Source organism: Periplaneta americana, chromosome 1 (genome assembly GCF_040183065.1).
Source record: "Periplaneta americana isolate PAMFEO1 chromosome 1, P.americana_PAMFEO1_priV1, whole genome shotgun sequence".
Lineage (NCBI taxonomy): Eukaryota > Metazoa > Arthropoda > Insecta > Blattodea > Blattidae > Periplaneta > Periplaneta americana.
In genome coordinates, this window is record NC_091117.1 from 133,827,685 (window position 1) to 133,847,386 (window position 19,702).

At 37.4% G+C, this 19,702-nt stretch overlaps 1 protein-coding gene and 1 long non-coding RNA gene across 2 annotated transcripts in view; both read right to left on the reverse strand.

Moving 5' to 3' along the window:
- Positions 1-9,355: 9,355 nt before the first annotated feature.
- LOC138701105 (uncharacterized) lies at positions 9,356-11,085 on the reverse strand. The gene is made up of 2 exons (XR_011332449.1): positions 10,790-11,085; positions 9,356-10,177 (listed from the first exon to the last, which is right to left on the reverse strand). It is a non-coding gene; the product is annotated as an uncharacterized lncRNA (long non-coding RNA).
- A 5,846-nt stretch (positions 11,086-16,931) lies between these two features.
- dpy (dumpy) overlaps positions 16,932-19,702 on the reverse strand; it is a 673,297-nt gene continuing 670,526 nt past the window's right edge. The window contains exon 216 of the mRNA XM_069827690.1: positions 16,932-19,688. Coding sequence (XP_069683791.1) covers positions 19,450-19,688 — 239 coding nt within the window. The 3' untranslated portion in view covers positions 16,932-19,449. The remainder of the gene's footprint in view (positions 19,689-19,702) is intronic.

The following is a 19,702-nucleotide window of genomic DNA, read 5'->3' on the forward strand; positions in this document are numbered from 1 at the left end:
GGACAGGCAGATTATGAACATGGCAAAGGAAAGGGTTCAAGCCTCACCGACCAGAAAGCGGGGAAGGGGGCAAGTACAGCCTTTTCATCCCCAAGGAAAGGAGCCCAAAATCAGAGTAGCTGGGGTTGTGATAGGAGCCCCAACAATGCATATAGTCGACACTATAATGGCCATAACGGAGGGAAAAGTCCCAACAGGGAGAGAAGGATTGACCCGTCCTTTGGGGGTCCTTACAATAATAGTAGGAATAACCAGAGTAGTCATAACAGGATGAGGAACGATCGAGGAGGTGTTGGTCCCGTGCGTAGGGTTAACCACATACGATGGTACACGGGAAGACAAGAAAATGGAAATAATAGGCTTAGAACCCAACCACATTGGCTTCGAAACAGAAATTACCGACAGGGATTCTGGCAGCCTAATTTTAGCAGGGGACCGCAAAATCGAGGTGATTGGAGGAGACAGGAGCAGGAGAGAGATAGGCGAGGCGTCCTACAAGAAATGGCCTCACAAGGATGCAATAGGCCACCTACACAGTGTAACGTGGGACAAAGCAGGAATAGAGACATGAACGGACGTCAGCAAAGTCCGGTCAGAATGAATATGGACCGGGAGCCTATAAATTGTAGAAATAGAGACGAGATAGCAGTGGAACCGACTGCATCGCACTCGGGAAACTGCTAGACGGAAGTCTCAAGGGTTCGGAGATTTCTGTAGCTAAGTGCAGTAAGCCACTGTCAAAAGAATCCACCAACGCGGTAAGCGTAAAGAGACAGAGCGAGATTACTAACCCAGAGTTAGAAAATAATGGGACTTATGTATTGCCTTGTATAGATGCTAAAATATTTGGGACAAAGTGTTGTGTGTTGTTGGACTCGGGCTCCACAAATAATGTATGCAGCTTGGAATTTTTTCAAAAGGTTAGGGATTCAGGAATAAAACTGCAAACGTTACCGATATGTTCACTGTACTGTGCGGGCGCCCTAAGCAAGAAGAAGGAAAAGGTAAAATATCAAGTATGGTTCGAGTTAGAGTGCGGAGACGTGAAATTAAATGCTATTTTTCTTGTGATACAAAGGTTGACTACCGACATCATTATTGGAGTAGAAAGCTTCTATGAATGGCACGCGCTATTAGATTTCAGGGAAAACAGACTAGGGGTTACGACAGGTAACGACAGTGTAGGCCATGTCCCATTCAGTAGCAATAACGCTCGAGCTGAAGTAGATGAAAGAACCGCGGAAGAGATAGGATTACAGGAAGAGTTATTTTTCGTAGAGCATCTAAAAATTTGTAAGAATGTAATTATAGAGGTTAATCCGTGGGAAGGTAATGAGGTAACTAGGGGAGTGTGTCAAGCAGGCTGCGGAGAATGCGAGTTATGTATCGGCGAATTAGTCCAGGCGAGACAAATAGGACGTAATCTCATTAGCGGTAGGGCCAGATATTGTAATGAGAGTTCGCCGGGCGATCTTAGGCAGGTAGTCGCGTCTAACAATAGGAAGACAGATACTTTCGAAATAGTAAGAGATAAAGTTAACCAGGCACACGGCCTGAGTGAGAGTGAAAGAAAACGCTTAATGGATGTTGTAGGTAGCCATTTAAATGTCTTTTCAGATGCGCCGGGTCTGTGTAGAGTGTATACACACAAAATTAAGGTGGTAGGAATGGAGGAATTTCGGCATAAATGTAGACCCATCCCCCTATCTTTAAGGGATCAGGCAGACGAAGTCATAAATGATATGTTAAAAGACGGAGTTATAGAGGTATCGGACTCGCCTTATGTAAATGCATTGTGCTGGGTTAGGAAGCCCAATGGAAGCTTAAGAGTAACGATCGATGCCCGACACGTTAACTCGTTTTCAGTTAAAGATAATTTCAGGACGGAGTCAGTGGACACTTTGTTAGGCCGTATCAGTGACTGTTCTATATTCACTAGTTTGGACTTGACCAGTTCGTATTGGCAGATTCCGCTGGACGAGGACTCGAGAAAATTCACAGCGTTCCTACATAACGGGAAAGTTTATCAGTATACCCGATGCCCATTCGGCATCGCGAGTTCTGGATCTGCGCTACTAAGGGCACTTGACATAATTTTTGGTGATTCGACGAAAGGTTTTCTGGCACAGTACATTGACGATTTTCTTATATATGGCAATAATGTGGATAGGCATATTAGGGATATTGATTTTGTACTCACTAAATTGAGAGAGGCTGGTATGACAGTCAAGCTGGGGAAAACAGCATTTTTTAAAGTTGAAACAGTTTTCCTGGGTTACGTAATTTCGTCTGACGGAATTAGACCGGACCAAGAGAGAATTCAGAGCATTGCGAGGATCCCGCCGCCGCGGAACCGGAAACAGGTTCGTAGGTATCTAGGTATCCTACAATACCAGAATCGGTTTCTCGTCAATTATGCTAAGCATGTAGCCCCACTCAGAGCATTGTTGAAGAAGGATACACCCTTCAGGTGGGGGTCGGCAGAGCAGGAAGCATTCGATCGAACGAAACTGCTTTTTGCCGACTCAATTCTGTTGGAAAGGCCTAACGACAGCCTACCTTTTCAGATTTATACGGATGCGTCTTCATATGGGTATGGAGCAATTCTATGTCAGACAGATGAAGATAATAAGCGACATGTGATTGCCACAGCTTCTAGGGGACTGTCGCGTACCGAAAGCAACGCATCAATCACGGAACTAGAGATTTCTGCTGTGTACTTCGCACTACAGAAGTTCCGTCAGTATATCTCTAATAGGCAGATAATCATATTTACTGACCATGTAAGCCTAGCGTTTCTGAGTAGATGCAAATTGACGAACTCTAGAATATCTAGATATGTGCACGAAATTTTGGCTCATGATGTGACGATCAGACATATTCCGGGGGCAGACAATATCTTTGGTGATTGTCTCTCTCGTTTGAATTCCAAATCGGGGCTACCGGAAACTATCACCGCCCCCGCGTACGAAATTGCCGTGATGAAAATTGATTCCACGAGGAATGGAGCTCTGACGGGAAAATTTCGGAAAATTGCAGATTTGCAGCAGGAGGATTCCACGATAAGGGCCTTAATGGACAAAGCTAGAGAAATCTCACAGGTGAAAGACGAAGTGTATGGATTGCGCTCTGGATCTTGTATAAATTGCATGGTAGGGATATCCAGAAGTGGAAGATATACATACCTGCGAGTATGGAGAATGAACTTATAAACAACTTTCACCTATCTATGTGTCACTCTGGGAGTGATAGGATCATTTTAACTATGTCAGAATCATTTTATATTAAGCAACTGTCAAAGAAGGTTAGAAGGGTAATATCTCGTTGCGAGGTCTGCCAGAGGGCGAAACCTCTAAATGTAAGGTATGACAATGTACCACAGGTCATTATCAGGGGTAAAAAGAATGAACTTGTAGCAGTGGACGAACACGGTCCAATGCCCACATCGTCCTTCGGACACAGGTACATATTTGTTACGTACGATGTGTTCACAAAATTTGTAAAGATTTACCCTTTAAGAAATATCTCTAGTAAATTGTGGGCTGACAAGCTGGTTAGAGATTACATACCGACTTACGGTCCGGTAACAGCGGTGCTCAGTGACAATGTGTCGGTACATAAATCGAAAGTGTTTTGCAAAAGGCTGGAAGATGCGGGCGTGAAACTATACAACTGCTCCGCATACTTTCCCAGCGGTAATCCCTGCGAAAGAGCGCTTAGGGATATATCATTGTACCTCCGTATTCTGTGTCACCGAAACCATAAGGACTGGTTTAGGCAATGTGAGGTGATTGAGAGAGTCATGAACCACTCTATCAATCCAACGACCGGAATAGCTCCGATCAAACTTATGTTAGGGATCGATCCCGATCCCATGATAAAGAGTTTGCCGCAGGCAATACAGGAGGGTGAGCCTCCTAGTGCGGAACTACTGTGTAAACTAGCTTTCGACCGAATCAGGAAAAAGGCTGAGTATAGACTCGGTAAAGTTAAAAGATATCGCCACAAATGGGAGCCCACACCCGGCGATTTGGTATTGCTAAGGGACGTGAAGTTATCTTCCGCCCTTAGAGGACGTTACTCACGCATGGAGCTACTGTACAAGGGGCCCTACGAAATTAAGAGTAAATACGGAGACCATACTTTCGAATTGGTAGAAAGGGGAAAAAGTAAACCTGTTGGAAGGTACCACAAGCAACTCTTGCGGCCTTTCAAACAGGAGAGGCTGGGAGGCAGGAATGAGAAAGAGTAGGATGGTTAGTCTCACGCGTACAGCTAGGTGAACCTGTACAGGGCGGCTGGTACAACCAAGCACGCAGAGTGTGTAATTGATCAATTAATAAATAAATGTAAATATGTGAATGAATGGTATTGTACATATGTAAATGTGGATATAAATTGTACATTGTTGTGCTTATTGTGTGAGAGTTGTGTACATAGAAAGGCTTGTGAAGATATATGTAATATTTATTGTAATTGCTTGTAGTGATATTATAATCAGATTGTATTGTAAATAATGTGTTACCGGCTGATCGCGCGGGGGAACTATGAGGCTAGTTATAGGCAGAAAGCGGGGACATCTCATAACATTGGAAACTCTTTCGGGAATTTCCAATGGTTATGTAGATGGGCATTTGAAGCAGTAATTAGGAGAGGGAGAGACCGATTTATTAGCGAAGTGATATCTCCATATTTCTATTACATGTATTCGCGGGGATGTTCTGGCGACTTCGTTAGAATTAGCTTCCCCACACAGGTGTTTCGTCACTTGTCAGCATCGGACAGATTTAGGGCCACCTTGAGCGGGGTTTTCGTATAGAGACTCGATGAAGCATAAAACCCTTAAGTCGGATTAGACCCGTGGGAAAGATACTGCCAAGCTTGGGTTTTCCAAAGAACGGGTATTCTTGTGAGATATACAAACTAATTTGAGGTTATGGGAAATCCAAAGTTTAAATTTAGAGATGACATATTTCGCGCCCAATAAGAAGAGATCTTGGTCCAGCTTATGAGGTCACTTTGGACCAATAGGGAATAGATTTTAGGCCAGTTAGTGACGTAGTTTTTAACCAATAGAATAGTTAGTTTTAGCGTAGGATAGGTTTTTATAAATGAGGGTGACGGGGAGCGGAGATGAGGACTACTATTCCGCCGCGGAGCGGAGATCAAAAAAACAACTTTACTTCGTGTCGGCGGCCCTACATACAGGGCAGAATAACTACTTCGTTTGGTGTCGACAGGACTACTATTTCGCTTCGTGTCAGAGTGTACCGGACAGAGTATTGAATTTGTAGTATCGGATAGAGCTTATCCAGAGCCGCCATAGAGTCGATACAAAAGGCGATCAACGATTGAATTATATGTCAGCCGGAAATACATATTCTAGGGTTTACCAAGTGGATACTACAATAAACTTATAGTTTTGAAGTTTACGCTGCCTTTTATTTAAGTAGCCGGCTTGGTATTATTCCCGACATCACCCTATACCACAACAGTACCTCGGCTACCCTGAGTGAATCTCACGCAACATCGAGACGCACCCACCCTCAAATGGCGCCCAACGTGTGGTCACAATAACCACTCACCCTCAAATGGCGTCCAACGTGGGAACTCAATAACGACTACCACCCACAATTGTCATGGGGAGTCGGCCACTGGCGTATTTAGTATTTAGTATTTTAGTAGTTCAGTAGTTTAGTAGTTCAGTCGGTTGAGGCACTTGCCTGCCGATCCAGACTTGTGCCCTGGCATGGGTTCATTCACGCTTGAGATGATCATTTGGTTAAGTTTTTCCGAGGTTTTCCCCAACTGTAAGGAAAATGTAAGGTAAACTATGGCGAATCCTGGGCCTCATCTGTCAAATACCATCTCGCTATCACCAATCACATCGACGCTGAATAACCTAGAAGTTGATACAGCGTTGTTAAATAGCCAACAAAAATACAATATAAAAAATTGTCATGGAGAGTCAGTTTCCGGGGTTCATCTCTTGCATTTTATAATAGATGTAATTGTCAATGCTGTGAGCCAAAACTTCTTGTTGAGTACAGGGTTGTTTCCGATCTCTGATAAGGAATTTGAATGACGTCATGTGAGTCAGGAATCACACTGACAGCTAAATTGTAGCGAGAGGTGACAGACCAGTAGTGAGTGATTTCATAATTATAATCAAAGTGCACGGTGTATTACAGTAGCAACGCCCAAGAAAATTTAACCTTTCTGGGAGGTGTACATAACAACTCTTTCCGATGCCAAGTACAGTTACATGAAAATCATAGGAGCCTGCAAAAAACGTGGTTTCAATATTTCCACGAAAGGCATCTTATGTTTACTTAATAAGACTGGCAAAGCTTGGATGGGATTAATTCCAGAGTGGAAAAAGCAAGCAAATCCACCCCTGTCATAAGTCGCCGCCCCCCACAAGATGATACAAATTAATTCCATTCGAGCTTTACCAATCTTATTAAGTATACAGAAGATGCATTTCTTGGAAATAACGAAACCTTATTTATTGCAAGCTTCTTTTATTTTCACTTAACTGTACTTGGCATCGGAAAGGATTGTTATGTACCCCTCCCAGAAAGGCTCGATTTTCTTGGGAATCTGCTGAGAGTCGCCGTGCACTCTATGAGATCACTCACTACTGGTCTGGCACCTTGCGCACAATTCAGCTGTCGTGTGACTCCTGACGCACATGATGTCATTCAAATTCGTTATCAGAGATCGGATACAACCCTGTAGACTTGTCTGCATCCAGTGTTCGATATGAAATGACATTTTCAGAACACTCATTATCAATTTCCTCCTAAGCTATAAGATTCAAATCACCTTTCCGTTTTAGCATTCTTTATTTTGATATTTAGGGTTGCCTTAGGAACACTGTGCTTTTAAGCAATGACTCTAAGTGAAGTCCTGTGTGTTTCCAATTCTTCCAATGTTACCTTCATCGCCTTTGGCTTATAGTCAGCCCATTTTGGATTCTTAAAATAACCTAACCAGGGTATAAAATAAATAAGAATAGTTATTGGCCACCCATTAAGACAGTTATTGGCCACGTGGCTAATAACTATGCACACATTTAATGGACTCAAAATAAAAATACTAGTGAAATAGTGACATTTAATAAGTTAAATGAAGGAAAATAATTGATTTTTAAAATTATTTTAAAATTACAGTTATTGGCCGGGGTGGCCAATAACTGAAAAATGCGTTATAATGAAACAGTTATTAGCCAGTAAATTTTCAAAATTTAGGGATTGTATTTTATTACGTTTTACAAGTGTAAAGTCAAAATAGAGATGTACTTACCTCATAATTGGAATAATAATGAAAACCAGTTAAAAGAAACGGCAATTATTACGACTCAACCACAACACAGTTCTTAAGAATTTCACAAGAAACCAAAGCCTGGGAACGTATGTTTTGCAGAAATATATTTTTCATCTCACAGTGCTATCTGTTGTTGAAAATTAAAGTAACTACCAAATAAGAAAACATGCTGCTACCATCTGGCAAAATATTAATTAATTATTTGCACAACCTGTCTTATAATAACACATCAAAGTTCAAGTGGCCAATAACTGTATGGTTTACCCTAGTGTAAATAGTGTAGCCCTAGAGTTTAATTAAATAACTATGAGAACAATAAAATTAATGAAAACTATAAGTCTTAAAAATGTTTAGTGTAGCCCTACAGTTTAAATTAAATAACTGTCACAATTAGTGAAAACTACGAGTGTTAAAAATGTTCTGTACATAAACAGTAAGCCTGATTCTACTCCCTGGTGTCCATATGAAAATGTCCGGAGACATATTTCGGTAAGTTTTTTTTTTTTTTATATAAATGCATGCCTAAATATAACTTATTACATTAAGTAAGTTTATTAACTCTCTGTCGAGGAAACGTATTGCACCGACACAGCGGGATAGGCATGGGGTGAGGGGTGTAGGAGGAGCAGATGGCTGAGCGCATGCGCTTTGAGCGGATTGGAGCGAAAAGTCTGTCAGGGTCTAGACTATTTATTTGTCTATGGTCTAGACCGTTGCTTACGAGATTACACAAGCTGGCGCATAGAGCTTGAAAAACGAGTCTGAAGTGGTTCCCTCGTAATGCCAATTCCGCCGCTCGGAGCGCTGTTTTGCCCTATATATTCATAGCAGAACACTTAAAAGACATTGACATTTGGGACATTTAAAGGACTCACCATTGCTTATTAAATGCTTCGTACAATATTTTATGGACAATAGACGTAATTTGCAAACTTCTACTCCTCAATTATATTACAATAAAAGGCTGTCATTCTTGATATTAAAACATATTACATATAAACTGAGGGACTGTCTGCTCTGTACTTCAGTTCATACACCAAACATTTCCGGAAATAAATTAACTTGACATCTTACATATACGCACTCTAGCCTACCCTTTTCACCTAATATTATTAATATTGTTATTAAATAAGGCACTGCAACTAATTAAGGTACTGCATTATCTTTAATTCCCTTGAATTTATAATTAAGCATTTGCAAGAAGGCGTAACTTTTCCCTCTCTTTAAAAAAAATACGAACGTCACAATAATTGAGAAGTATAATTATTACGCGATTTTTTCTTGCAGTGGTGAAAACATTTCTATAGGCCTATTGATTAATCTATTGAGCATAGTAATAGTAAACGCTGTAGTATTCTTTTCTGAAGCCAAGATTTTCGCAAGAACTGAAGTGCGACACATGTAAAGATGAGGAAATGTCCCTCTTTCTTTTGGGAAAACTTGTGAAGCCACTACTGGACAATATTGCCAAAGATATTTCCAGTAAATACGAAGTGATTAGGAAACTTAATCAGAAGCCCCTAAATAGAAAAGTGCTGAAAGTGCAATAAACTGGGCCATTTCTTAATTACATATAGAACACTGGAACTGACTATCTACAAGGACCCTCGTGTTATAAATATTATGATTATTTCAGATTGTGATACAGTTATAAGCGTACATTCCTAAAATTTAAAAGCAACAATGTGGATGCCCTATGATATAGGAAAGTTTTAAACGTGTACATTTAACTTTTTTATGAATGATTTCCTGATCAAGATTTTCATTAACTATGTGCCAAACTTTTGGACATCTGATCAGTATTTTAATCATGTGCTGGTTACAGTACATTAGATGTCTTCTTGAATATACCTGCTGAGGTATGTATATGAAGTTTGTATCGTCAGTATTCAAGTAGCCTACTTATGTATGTAATTTTTATTATCTGTACAGAAAAAATTTAACTTACGTGATAGTATGAAGTAATCTCTCACGAAATAACAAGGAAGAGAAAGGTGCTTAAATTTAAATATTGAAAACAGGATGATAAGAAGAAAATAATTTTTACTTCCTTTCAATTATTAATGAAACCTGGCCACTCACCATTCGCAGTTGATTTCTATGGTTACAGGTCTATTCTTCATATTCTGTAGCTTTCAAATAATTTCTAAAATAAATATTACGCCTACTTAGCTCTTGTAAAACGAAATTTTCACTTTCACTTTCAACGGAACACTCACTTATATTCAGTTCTTGTATCTTGCAGTAAATTATCCATTTGTGATCATCTTTCCAATATAACCTCCCATTGAAACGACCACTTAAAATCATGAGCTAGAATTTATTATTCTAAAAACATTTCCACGTACATACTGTTACAATTGTTATGAACCACAATACAAAAGACAACACTGTGAAATTGGATTAATTTACCAAGATCATCATCAATACCGGTAGTATAAAATCACATATAGGCCTAGGCTATATTATTTCATTACTTTATGGTCTTAATTAGAAGAATTAATTTTGAAGAATTTACAAATATGTTGAAATAATTTATGACACCTCTTATAGAAATGTAAAAATATGTATGTACATTTTGAAACAATGGGTATAGCACCACTTGAAAATGTTGAGCACTTTAACAGTAACTTGTAAATTGTTCCATCACGTTGTCTATAGTGTTCATTTAATGTAGCATTTTTAGAATGAACGTGGTTCACATACATAAGAAGAAATGACGATGGAATGAGTCGAAGACATACAGCTTTCTTTAATTTTTAGCAAATGATGAAGTTGAATATATACTGTTACTTCATATCCTAACATAAGTAGAGTTGCCACCATAGATGTAACACCTCCGTAACACCTGAAATGAATATAAAATAAATTAATGTATTGGTAATGATATAAGAATAAAAAGAAATTAGGCTAGACATAACCTCACAAAATTACAAACACATGCTAAAACAAAAAAAAAAAAAAAAAAAACAAAACAGAAAAAAAAACTTTACGTATCCGTATTTAATAAAACTAGATATTCTAGATATAATTTGATTCACACGATAACCACCTCAGCCTATTTCGCAGCAGCCATTAGTTACCAGTTTGAGGTGCATTACCTAATCTCATACTAACCTTGTTAAGTTCTCTTACCTAATTCACTGATAATTACGTAACAATACAAGGTCTAAAATACAGACAAATACACATTAATTACTTAATAAGTACAGCATGAAAATAATTAATTACTTTTGTCGGTATTTTCTAAAAGAGAAAGGGAAAACAGTAACAACATTATCTTCAATGTTTACATCACGTCGTTCACATTTTCATTAGGCCTATATCAGTAATGCTTGGTAAGTGAAACAATGCATGAAATTATTTTACATTTCGGGTCACATCATTCGAGAGTCGGAAAATGCAATTCGCCACTTTTAACATAGCATTGCTTGTTATATGAGAGAACTTTGACATTTACCTTAACCTATAAATATACGACCTGTTGGTACAGAGTTCTTCACATAGCAAAACACAGACAATTTTCGAATATAACTTAGCTGAACAAACTTCAAATAACACTGTAATATGCTTGGCATATTTGTAATATTCGTACTCAATGAGTAATGCACAATTAATCGAACTATTTTCACGATGCACAATGCTTTGTAATGGTACTATTCATCATTTCATAGGGCAGAGAGGCGAACCTAGCGGCAGAAATTGTCATGACTCACAGAGACCTACTCTCGATCGTGCTATGCGCCAGCTTGTGTAATCACGTAAGCAACGGTCTAGACGCTCGTTCCTATGTACCGCTGAACTGTAGGCCTACTGCTTAGTCATGGCCAGTTTCGGCTGTATTCGGAAGCTTTCTCTCTTTCTGTCTTCATGGTTTTAGAAAATTGAGTCACGTGTTGTTAGTTTTCTCTCCCTGCGTAAAAGTTTTCATTTATGTTGTTAGATTTTCTCTTGTTTGCGGGTGTTCTTGTTATTTTATTCTTTTGTGTTACGAGATATATTTACTTATACAGTATTCTAAATATATCGAGAGTTTAGAAACAAATGCAGATTTGTCTTAGCTTCTTCTAGTAGCAGTTAGTCAGTATATTGTGGCTTATTTGATCGGTTTGGGAAGAAAGAGGAACGTCCAGTTAATTTGCTGTAAAATTAGGCTATGCAATAGTAATGAGCAAGCCCCAGCTTCTTAGGTTCGAATCAATTTTGTTGCTATCTCGTTACTCTCGAAATATTGTTTTCTTGTTCGTTTTATGTAGCAAAGAGTAACATTCTTAAATGTAATATGACCTAAAAAGACCTAATTCGTAGGTTAGGACTTAAAGTGTGCCAAAGAGTGGCAATCTTTACCAAGCCGTTGTAATATATTAACAGTATGTTGTTTATATTTATTTTTTCCCCTAAAATTATGTAAATTCCTAAACATAAGATTCAAAATCCTAAAACATAAATTGGAAAACCTAATTTTAATTTCTTAAAATCTATAAATTCTGCGCTTGGTAATGAGGTACGTCACAGGCCTTATATTTTTATTTTCTCATCATTCACGTCTTGGCCTCCTCAACTTTCAAACCCACCATCCGCTACTGATGGAATTGGTGATAGCAAGATGAGGCCAAGGATGAGGAGGGAGTGATTGGTAACTGGATTGACGTGATTAGTCGATAAATGTTTTTTCATGGATATGTAGTCGGTAGAATGGATTTTAATAATTTGAAATTTGTTCATTAAGTAATGGTAGGATATTTTGATTGTGATGTTTCGCTATGCAATATTCCTTTGCATTTTTTATTTGATTACTTAACGACGCTGTATCAACTACGAGGTTATTTAGCGTCGATGGAATTGGTGATAGCGAGATGAGGCTGAGGATTCGCCTTAGATTACCTGACATTTGGCTTATGGTTGGGAAAAACCTCGGAAGAAACACAACCAGGTATTCAGCCCAAGCGGGAATCGAACCCGCGCCTGAGCGCAACTCCTGGTCGGCAAGCAAGCGCCTTAGACGACTGAGCTACGCCGGTGGCTTCTGCTGTGTTAATTATACTGTTATTATTGATTATTTTTAGAATTTGTAAAGTAGGCTATTATTAATATTATTTAGTTCATGTCTGGTTTCAATTAGGTAAGCTGCAAATTTAGATTTGTGTCGGTTATTCCGGAAATCTGATATGTGTTCTCTATATCTTGTATTAAAATTTATTTTCGTTTATCCAATATATTTTCTACTAGCAGTACCCATGCGCTCTGCTGCACCCGTTAGAAATAAATATAAAGTAATTACATAATTAAAATAGGACGTTTGATCCAGGGAACATTCGTGTTTGATAGAAGGATAAATCGTTTAATATGTTACTTAATTTAAATTGCATCCAAATAATTAAAATGCGATCATTTTGGTCCAGAGACACTCATTTGGTGCAATGACAATTCCTTTAACCTGTTTCTTAATTTTTATTACATGCAACCATAGTTTAATGAAGATTGACATCATTTAGATTTAATGTGTATATTTTATTTTACTTGTTATAGTTTTCCATTGAATTATGGTAATAACTTAATTTTAACCCTTGTTTTCTACATATTCAGTAAATGGCGCTTGGCCCACTATGGTTGTGAACCCTTCAAATAACTTAAAAGATATTATATTATATTATATTATATCAGAAGTTACTGTAATAACATTATAGCATTATGTCCATCTAGAGAAACTACACACTCACTCTGAGAGAGGAACATAGGTTAAGGGTGTTTGAGAATAAGGTGCTTAGGAAAATATTTGGGGCTAAGCGGTATGAAGTTACAGGAGAATGGAGAAAGTTACACAACACAGAACTGCACGCATTGTATTCTTCACCTGACATAATTAGGAACTTGAAATCTAGACGTTTGAGATGGGCAGGGCATGTAGCACGTATGGGCGAATCCAGAAATGCATATAGAGTGTTAGTTGGGAGACCGGAGGGAAAAAGACCTTTAGGGAGGCCGAGACGTAGATGGGAGGATAATATTAAAATGGATTTGAGGGAGGTGGGGTATGATGATAGAGACTGGCTTAATCTTGCACAGGATAGGGACCGATGGCGGGCTTATGTGAGGGCGGCAATGAACCTTCGGGTTCCTTAAAAGCCATTTGTAAGTAAGTAAGTAAGAGAAACTACACTTTCCAATGGTGAAATAATAATTAATTATACAAATTGGTTAATTTAGCTTCCGATATTACTTCATACAAACACAGAAACATTCTCTGTAGGCTATCTTTCATAGCTTTCGATTGTTGCTGTCCAAGGCCCCTTATAGACGAAGTCATTTGTTTTTTAATTCATTACACGGCCTTAGATGGCAGTTATTTTAATTTTAAAACTCATTTATCTCATTAAATATCAGTCCTATCAAAATTTTTCAAGGAATAAAACTTATCGCAAATTATTGTTAAAGAAACTTTTGTTATGTAACGTTTTTCACAAAAATCAATAATAAGCGAGATATTTCGATTTATTTAATTCAGGCACCCTTATAACCCCCCTTTTAAATAATGTATTTTGAATGCCATATAGCCTAAAATCTAAGTTACAACGAACTTAATTTATATTCCAATTTTCATCGAAATCTGTTTAGCCATTATCGCGTGAAAAGGTAACAAACATACAGACAGACAGACAGACATACAAACAAAAATTTCAAAAATGCGATTTTCGGTTTCAGGGTGGTTAATTATATATGTTAGGACCAATTATTTTTGGAAAATCGAAAATTACCAGAAAAATTTCGGCTGCAGATTTATTATTAGTATAGATTACAGTTCATACAATTCAGTTCGTATAACCCACTTTTTGAGTGACCATTTTCTTCTAGCAATCTAGCAATGTTCTCTTTCTTAAAACAAGTGTTTAAGGTGTTATTTATTTTACCAATATAATTGGTTACCCATGTTTTTTCATTTTAGATTTTGTTGGTAGAAGAGAGGTGTGTAGTTTATTTTGTCGTACTCTGATACCGTACGTTTGTTTATGATGATTTGTATGATTTTCTTTTTGCTGAAGCCATTTTCTATTGCTAAGTTTGTTATCTCGTATTCTTTCTGTAATTATATTTATTTACTAGTGTATTTATTAGTCTGTCAATGAGGTATATGAATTTACTAATTTTATGACAGAATGGATGATTTGAAGTTTGATGTATTATGTAATTTATAATTGTAGGTTTTCGGAAGATTTTGTATGTAAATTTAGAACGTTTAATCGTAATAGTTAGATCAAGGGAGTTTATTGATTTTTTTTTCCTCTTCAAAGGTAAATTTCAGGTTTGGCTGTAAGTTATTGAAAGTATTGACTATTTCTGAAGGTGTAGTGTTGCAATCGTATATTATTAAAGTGTCATCAACAGACTTAAGGTAAGCGTTCACTACATCGTATCACACTCATCGTACGAATCAGAAAAAGACAATCTTTGCTATAATTGTTATGTAACCGCGTTCACTACACCGTATCCCACGCATCGGCTCCCGGTAAATCCATCCACGTTTCTCGGATGAGCAATTTTTCCGATGCGTGTGATCATGGCCTTCTTTAATAAATCAATTTTAATTGCCAAACTGTTGCTATTATGCAAATCTGGCTTTGAGGTAGTAGCTCCCTGTAAAGCAGGTTTGAATAATTTCAAGGAAAAATTGTTCCAGGGCCGGGTATCAATCCCGGGACCCTTCGCTTAGCGCGCGGATGCTCTACCGACTGAGTTACCCCAGGAACTATACAAGGCACCGTCACAATTTTTCCTTTTTCGTTACTGGAGGTACGTTAACAGAAAGCTACAATTTAAGTCACATAGTATTTGTGTGCACTCACAGTTGAGTTCTGGCCTCTTGTCAGCTCATTTGAGTTGTGTGGATACAAAGGAAAAATTGTTGCTATTATGTTGTGCCATGTTCAGTTTCGCGCCAAAATAGCAGATGGAAAACTTATTTCGCTTGTAGAAAACTGTGAAGAATTATATTACTTGGGGCTTTCCCATTACAGTAATCAAGTTGTTTCTTACATATATATTATGTAACCAATATCTCTTTCTTTTCTTCCTCTTCAATTAAGAAGCATGAAACAATTACAAATTCTTTTTCGCTAACACTCATGATTAATAGACCTAACCTCAAAACTCCTCTGTTTTCAGCAATGTCAAAATCGTACGTCATATGTTTTAAACAGCTGATAGAGGAGACGATTAGGTAGAGCCGTTACAGTGAACGCACTGCTCTTAAAATATCCATTGCATGCGATTCGTATGAGGAGTGCGATACGATGTAGTGAACACTTACCTTTAGGATCCAGGATACTTTAGCAACCAATGTACGCACAACTTGACTATAGAGTTCCTTGAACTTAGTGGAGACATACTGTGTATGTAAACAATAGCGTGATTGTGCTGCGTTATATTCTACTGTTAATAGTACACTCTCAGAATTTGTGATTTATGATACTGAAGTAATATTCTCCCAGTCAGCAGTTATCTGACGCAATACCAATAAAACAACATTTTTATTCAATATTTAACACGGTCATTCACTTTTTCTGCTACGCTCATGACGAGAGACTGGTGCCAGTCGGCGAGATAACAACATAACTCTGGGTTTCAGCTCACATGCGGCTGGAGCAGTCTGCAGGAGTTGTATCGGCAAGATAGTCATGCCCTGCCCATCTCAAACGTCTGGATTTAATGTTCCTAATTATGTCAGGTGAAGAATAAAATGTGTGCAGTTCTGTGTTGTGTAACTTTCTCCATTTTCCTGTAACTTCATCCCTCTTAGCCCCAAATATTTTCCTAAGAACCTTATTCTCAAACACCCTAAATCTCTGTTCCTCTCTCAAAGTGAGAGTCCAAGTTTCACACTCTCCTATTTGTGATATGCCATTTCCATCTAATCTAACCTCTTGTACTCCCACGAAGTCTATTCTATGTCTAGCTAGTTCTTTTGCTACTAATGTTACCGCTCCTGTTCTATAAAGACTAGTTACGTTCCAAGTACCAAATCTCATAACCTTCTTCTTTTGCTGTAGTCGTGCCAGAGAATCAGTCCCATTCCGAGGCTTATTGTATGGTTACATAAAAAGCTGTTTTTACGGTGATGGGTTGTTAGCCCTTCGCCCAACCCCCAAGCTAGAGGACCACCCCTTATCGGCTGTTCATGACTGCTTATTCAATGTATTCGCAACTACCCTCCATATTGGAGGCCGTCTCCTTTATCCACAACCTGAGGATGTGCCATGCCGTGGAGAACTGACATCCTTACTGCTACTAATGCTGGTTGGCTGCAAAGGTGGGGGCCTTAACCTCCTACTATCCTGTGGGACTCCTTGATCTGAAATAGGGATAACTTTATCTTCACCTAGCACTTTAATTTAAACTGTCAGGGAACTTTTCCTGTTCTAGTCTTTCATTTACTAGTATATGGCATGAATAGGTACTCTTGTAACCGTATCATTGATATTCATTAGCAGTATGTTATAACACAATCAACTCTCAATTACTGATTATAGCTGATATAATTACTAGTATATTGAGGTGTTGCTTGTAGATCTGAGCATGAGGTGTGAAATAAAATAAAGAAAGCAAAATATTTATTATAGAATCTTTATTAAGCAATTATCACATTTGAAAAAAAGAACTTGCTGTATTGTTATGTATTACTGAGTAGGGTAAACAATTGGAAATGGCATTACAGAAAAATATTATTGTATAAATAAAACATTAAGCTTTTTGTTTGATTAGTACATTCATGATCATGGGCACAGCATATCTCCTCTTCCCCACACCATGACTACTTACTTAACTACCTAAGAAAAACAGGAACTATCACAGAGTATGGGAAATAACTGAGGATATAATTATTTGCTAATATGAAAAATGAAAGAAGCATCCACATATTATATTTTAACTACCTGAAAAGTAATAGACACCAATCTTGAAAAACTATGCCCATCAAAGTCACTAACAGAAGCATATTAGTCTAGTGATGAAGACTTCTGGAAAGTCATAAGTAAAATATTCAAAAGTTAAGTACAATTTCTTAAAATACCGTACTTTAGTTTAAATGTTGGCGTACCAAATCTGTTAATGATAATGTAACATCAATTGATATCCTAAAATAATTGAAGTATGACCATATTTGAAAATTATGAAAATACATTCTTTAAAGGTTAAATTTTGTCCTATTAATAATAAAATTAATGTTTTAAAAATGGTTTACATTATTTTTAAATTGGTAATTTTAGTGAAAGCCTTAAGTTTTCAAATTAAATTTAGCTTAAATGCAGAAATATTTTATCTATTACAATTTTGGATTAATAAATATGAACTCTGCTATGCTATGCTATGCTATGCTATGCTATGCTTGTGAGATATTTACATACTAACAAAAATTTATCATTCGGTTTTGTTTCTTTGTTTGTTTGGCTTATGGTTTATGTGAATATTCACAGTTACCACATGATGTGAAACTTTCAGAACTTCATGAAAACATTTGAACAAGTATTGCACATCAAAGCCCAATTATAACATTGTGAAATGCTGAATTAGTACGTATATTACAATTTCAAAGTACATAGTGTTTTCTTCTTTATTATCCATTTAACATCTGAATATTTTAAAAATTCCATATCCAGATGACACACCACTCCAAGGAAATAAAATACATCTCAATTCTGCTCCTGTTAGGAACTCTAGATACTTGGTAACTATGAAGGAAGCTCCCATTTTACGAGGTGATATGCACTGCCCACTTTCAGGTATGCTTCATAGTCTATTCGAAAGAAGTTATTAGCCTCCAAGCTCAAGAGTTTATGAATGTACATACATGAAATATCAAACTGGCAGTCTTTTACTGTAACAACCATATATAAAAAATTAATATGGTGAAGCATACAAAACAAAAATTTTTACAAAAGTTACGAGTCACCAAAACATTTTCTTTGATTCACATTAACCCCATACTGTAATAACAAGTATGACATATTAGGATCACAGTATTTGGCAAACTGAGAAGATGGTTTTGTCGAAGAGTATTGGATCCTGCAATACCTTCATTTAACCTGAAGAATTTCGATTCTTCCTAGGCATTCAAATTAAATATACAACACAAGTCTGTGGAAAGGACTGGGAGAATTATATGAAGCTATGTTTACAGTATGTTAATGGTTCAATTTTGCTTTAGTACAGTTGGGGAACACAAATGATTAGCACTTAGCTCCCAGTCCCTTCGCACAATTGCACAAGATGCACAACTGCATCCTGTAACATACACTACACATACTCTCTCACTCTATACACTTAATATTTATAATATATATTATATTTATAGTCGTATAAAACTCTCAAATCCTCCAATGGCTTATCACTGTTATGTTTGCAGTTTAATAGTGAGGCAATTGCCTCAAAGTATAAATGCAAGTATCAATGTACGCGTAGGAAACACAGAGGTATGCAAATTAGCACCAAATGAAGGGAATTGGAATCCTAAACAAAGAAAAGAGTGATGGAATTTCGATTAGAAAAATAAAGAATTGCATTGTTAAATAACTATATACAAATTAGCCACCACCTAACAAATCCCCTGTCTGCAATACTACATTAATATCATAAGTTTATTATGAAGCCATCGGAGGAGATGGCTACTATGAAAATACACTGCAGATCATAAATTACTTACCGGGTTTCTAACACCAAATCTACAAACATGTAAATCGACAATGCATTTTCGATGTTCCTCGTTAACACAACACAATTAAAACAAATATTTCACATAACAAAACGCAGCGCACAAACAAAGAGGAAGACTATTCGTTGTAGTGGGAGGAAGTGATGATTTTTGGTTGAAATTAAAGTTGTGGACTTCCTCCCTAAATTCACTGACGTTGCACGCTACAGTCAGCAGAAATATATTGTAAGGATTCGTTGTCGTAAAATTCGTTATCATTTCATAAACGGTATAAGTCACTATCGGTGGATTTTTATTCTTCAGTTGGTGGAATTCAGTGAGATATCGCTAACCAGTGAACTTTCAGATAAAATTAAATATAGTTCATTTCTATGAATTCGCATTTTATGTCCTACTATGTTTTTGGTTTTAAAGTCGCGTTAGGAGAGGTAGTCTGGTGATGGCTCTGCTACAGGTTCTGGTGTAGTGAACAGTGGGTTGGGGAATTCAGGCGGATGTGGCAAAGGTCCTGTTGTCTTCGGTTTCCGCCTGTATGCCATCAGCCAACACGATACTGCAACAGCCACTGCTACGAGAGCCAGAAGAGCAGTGATTACCAGTGCAATGATGAAGCCAATCATTGACACACAAATGTCCTCCATTCGTTGAACATCAGGTGCTGAAAAATTAACA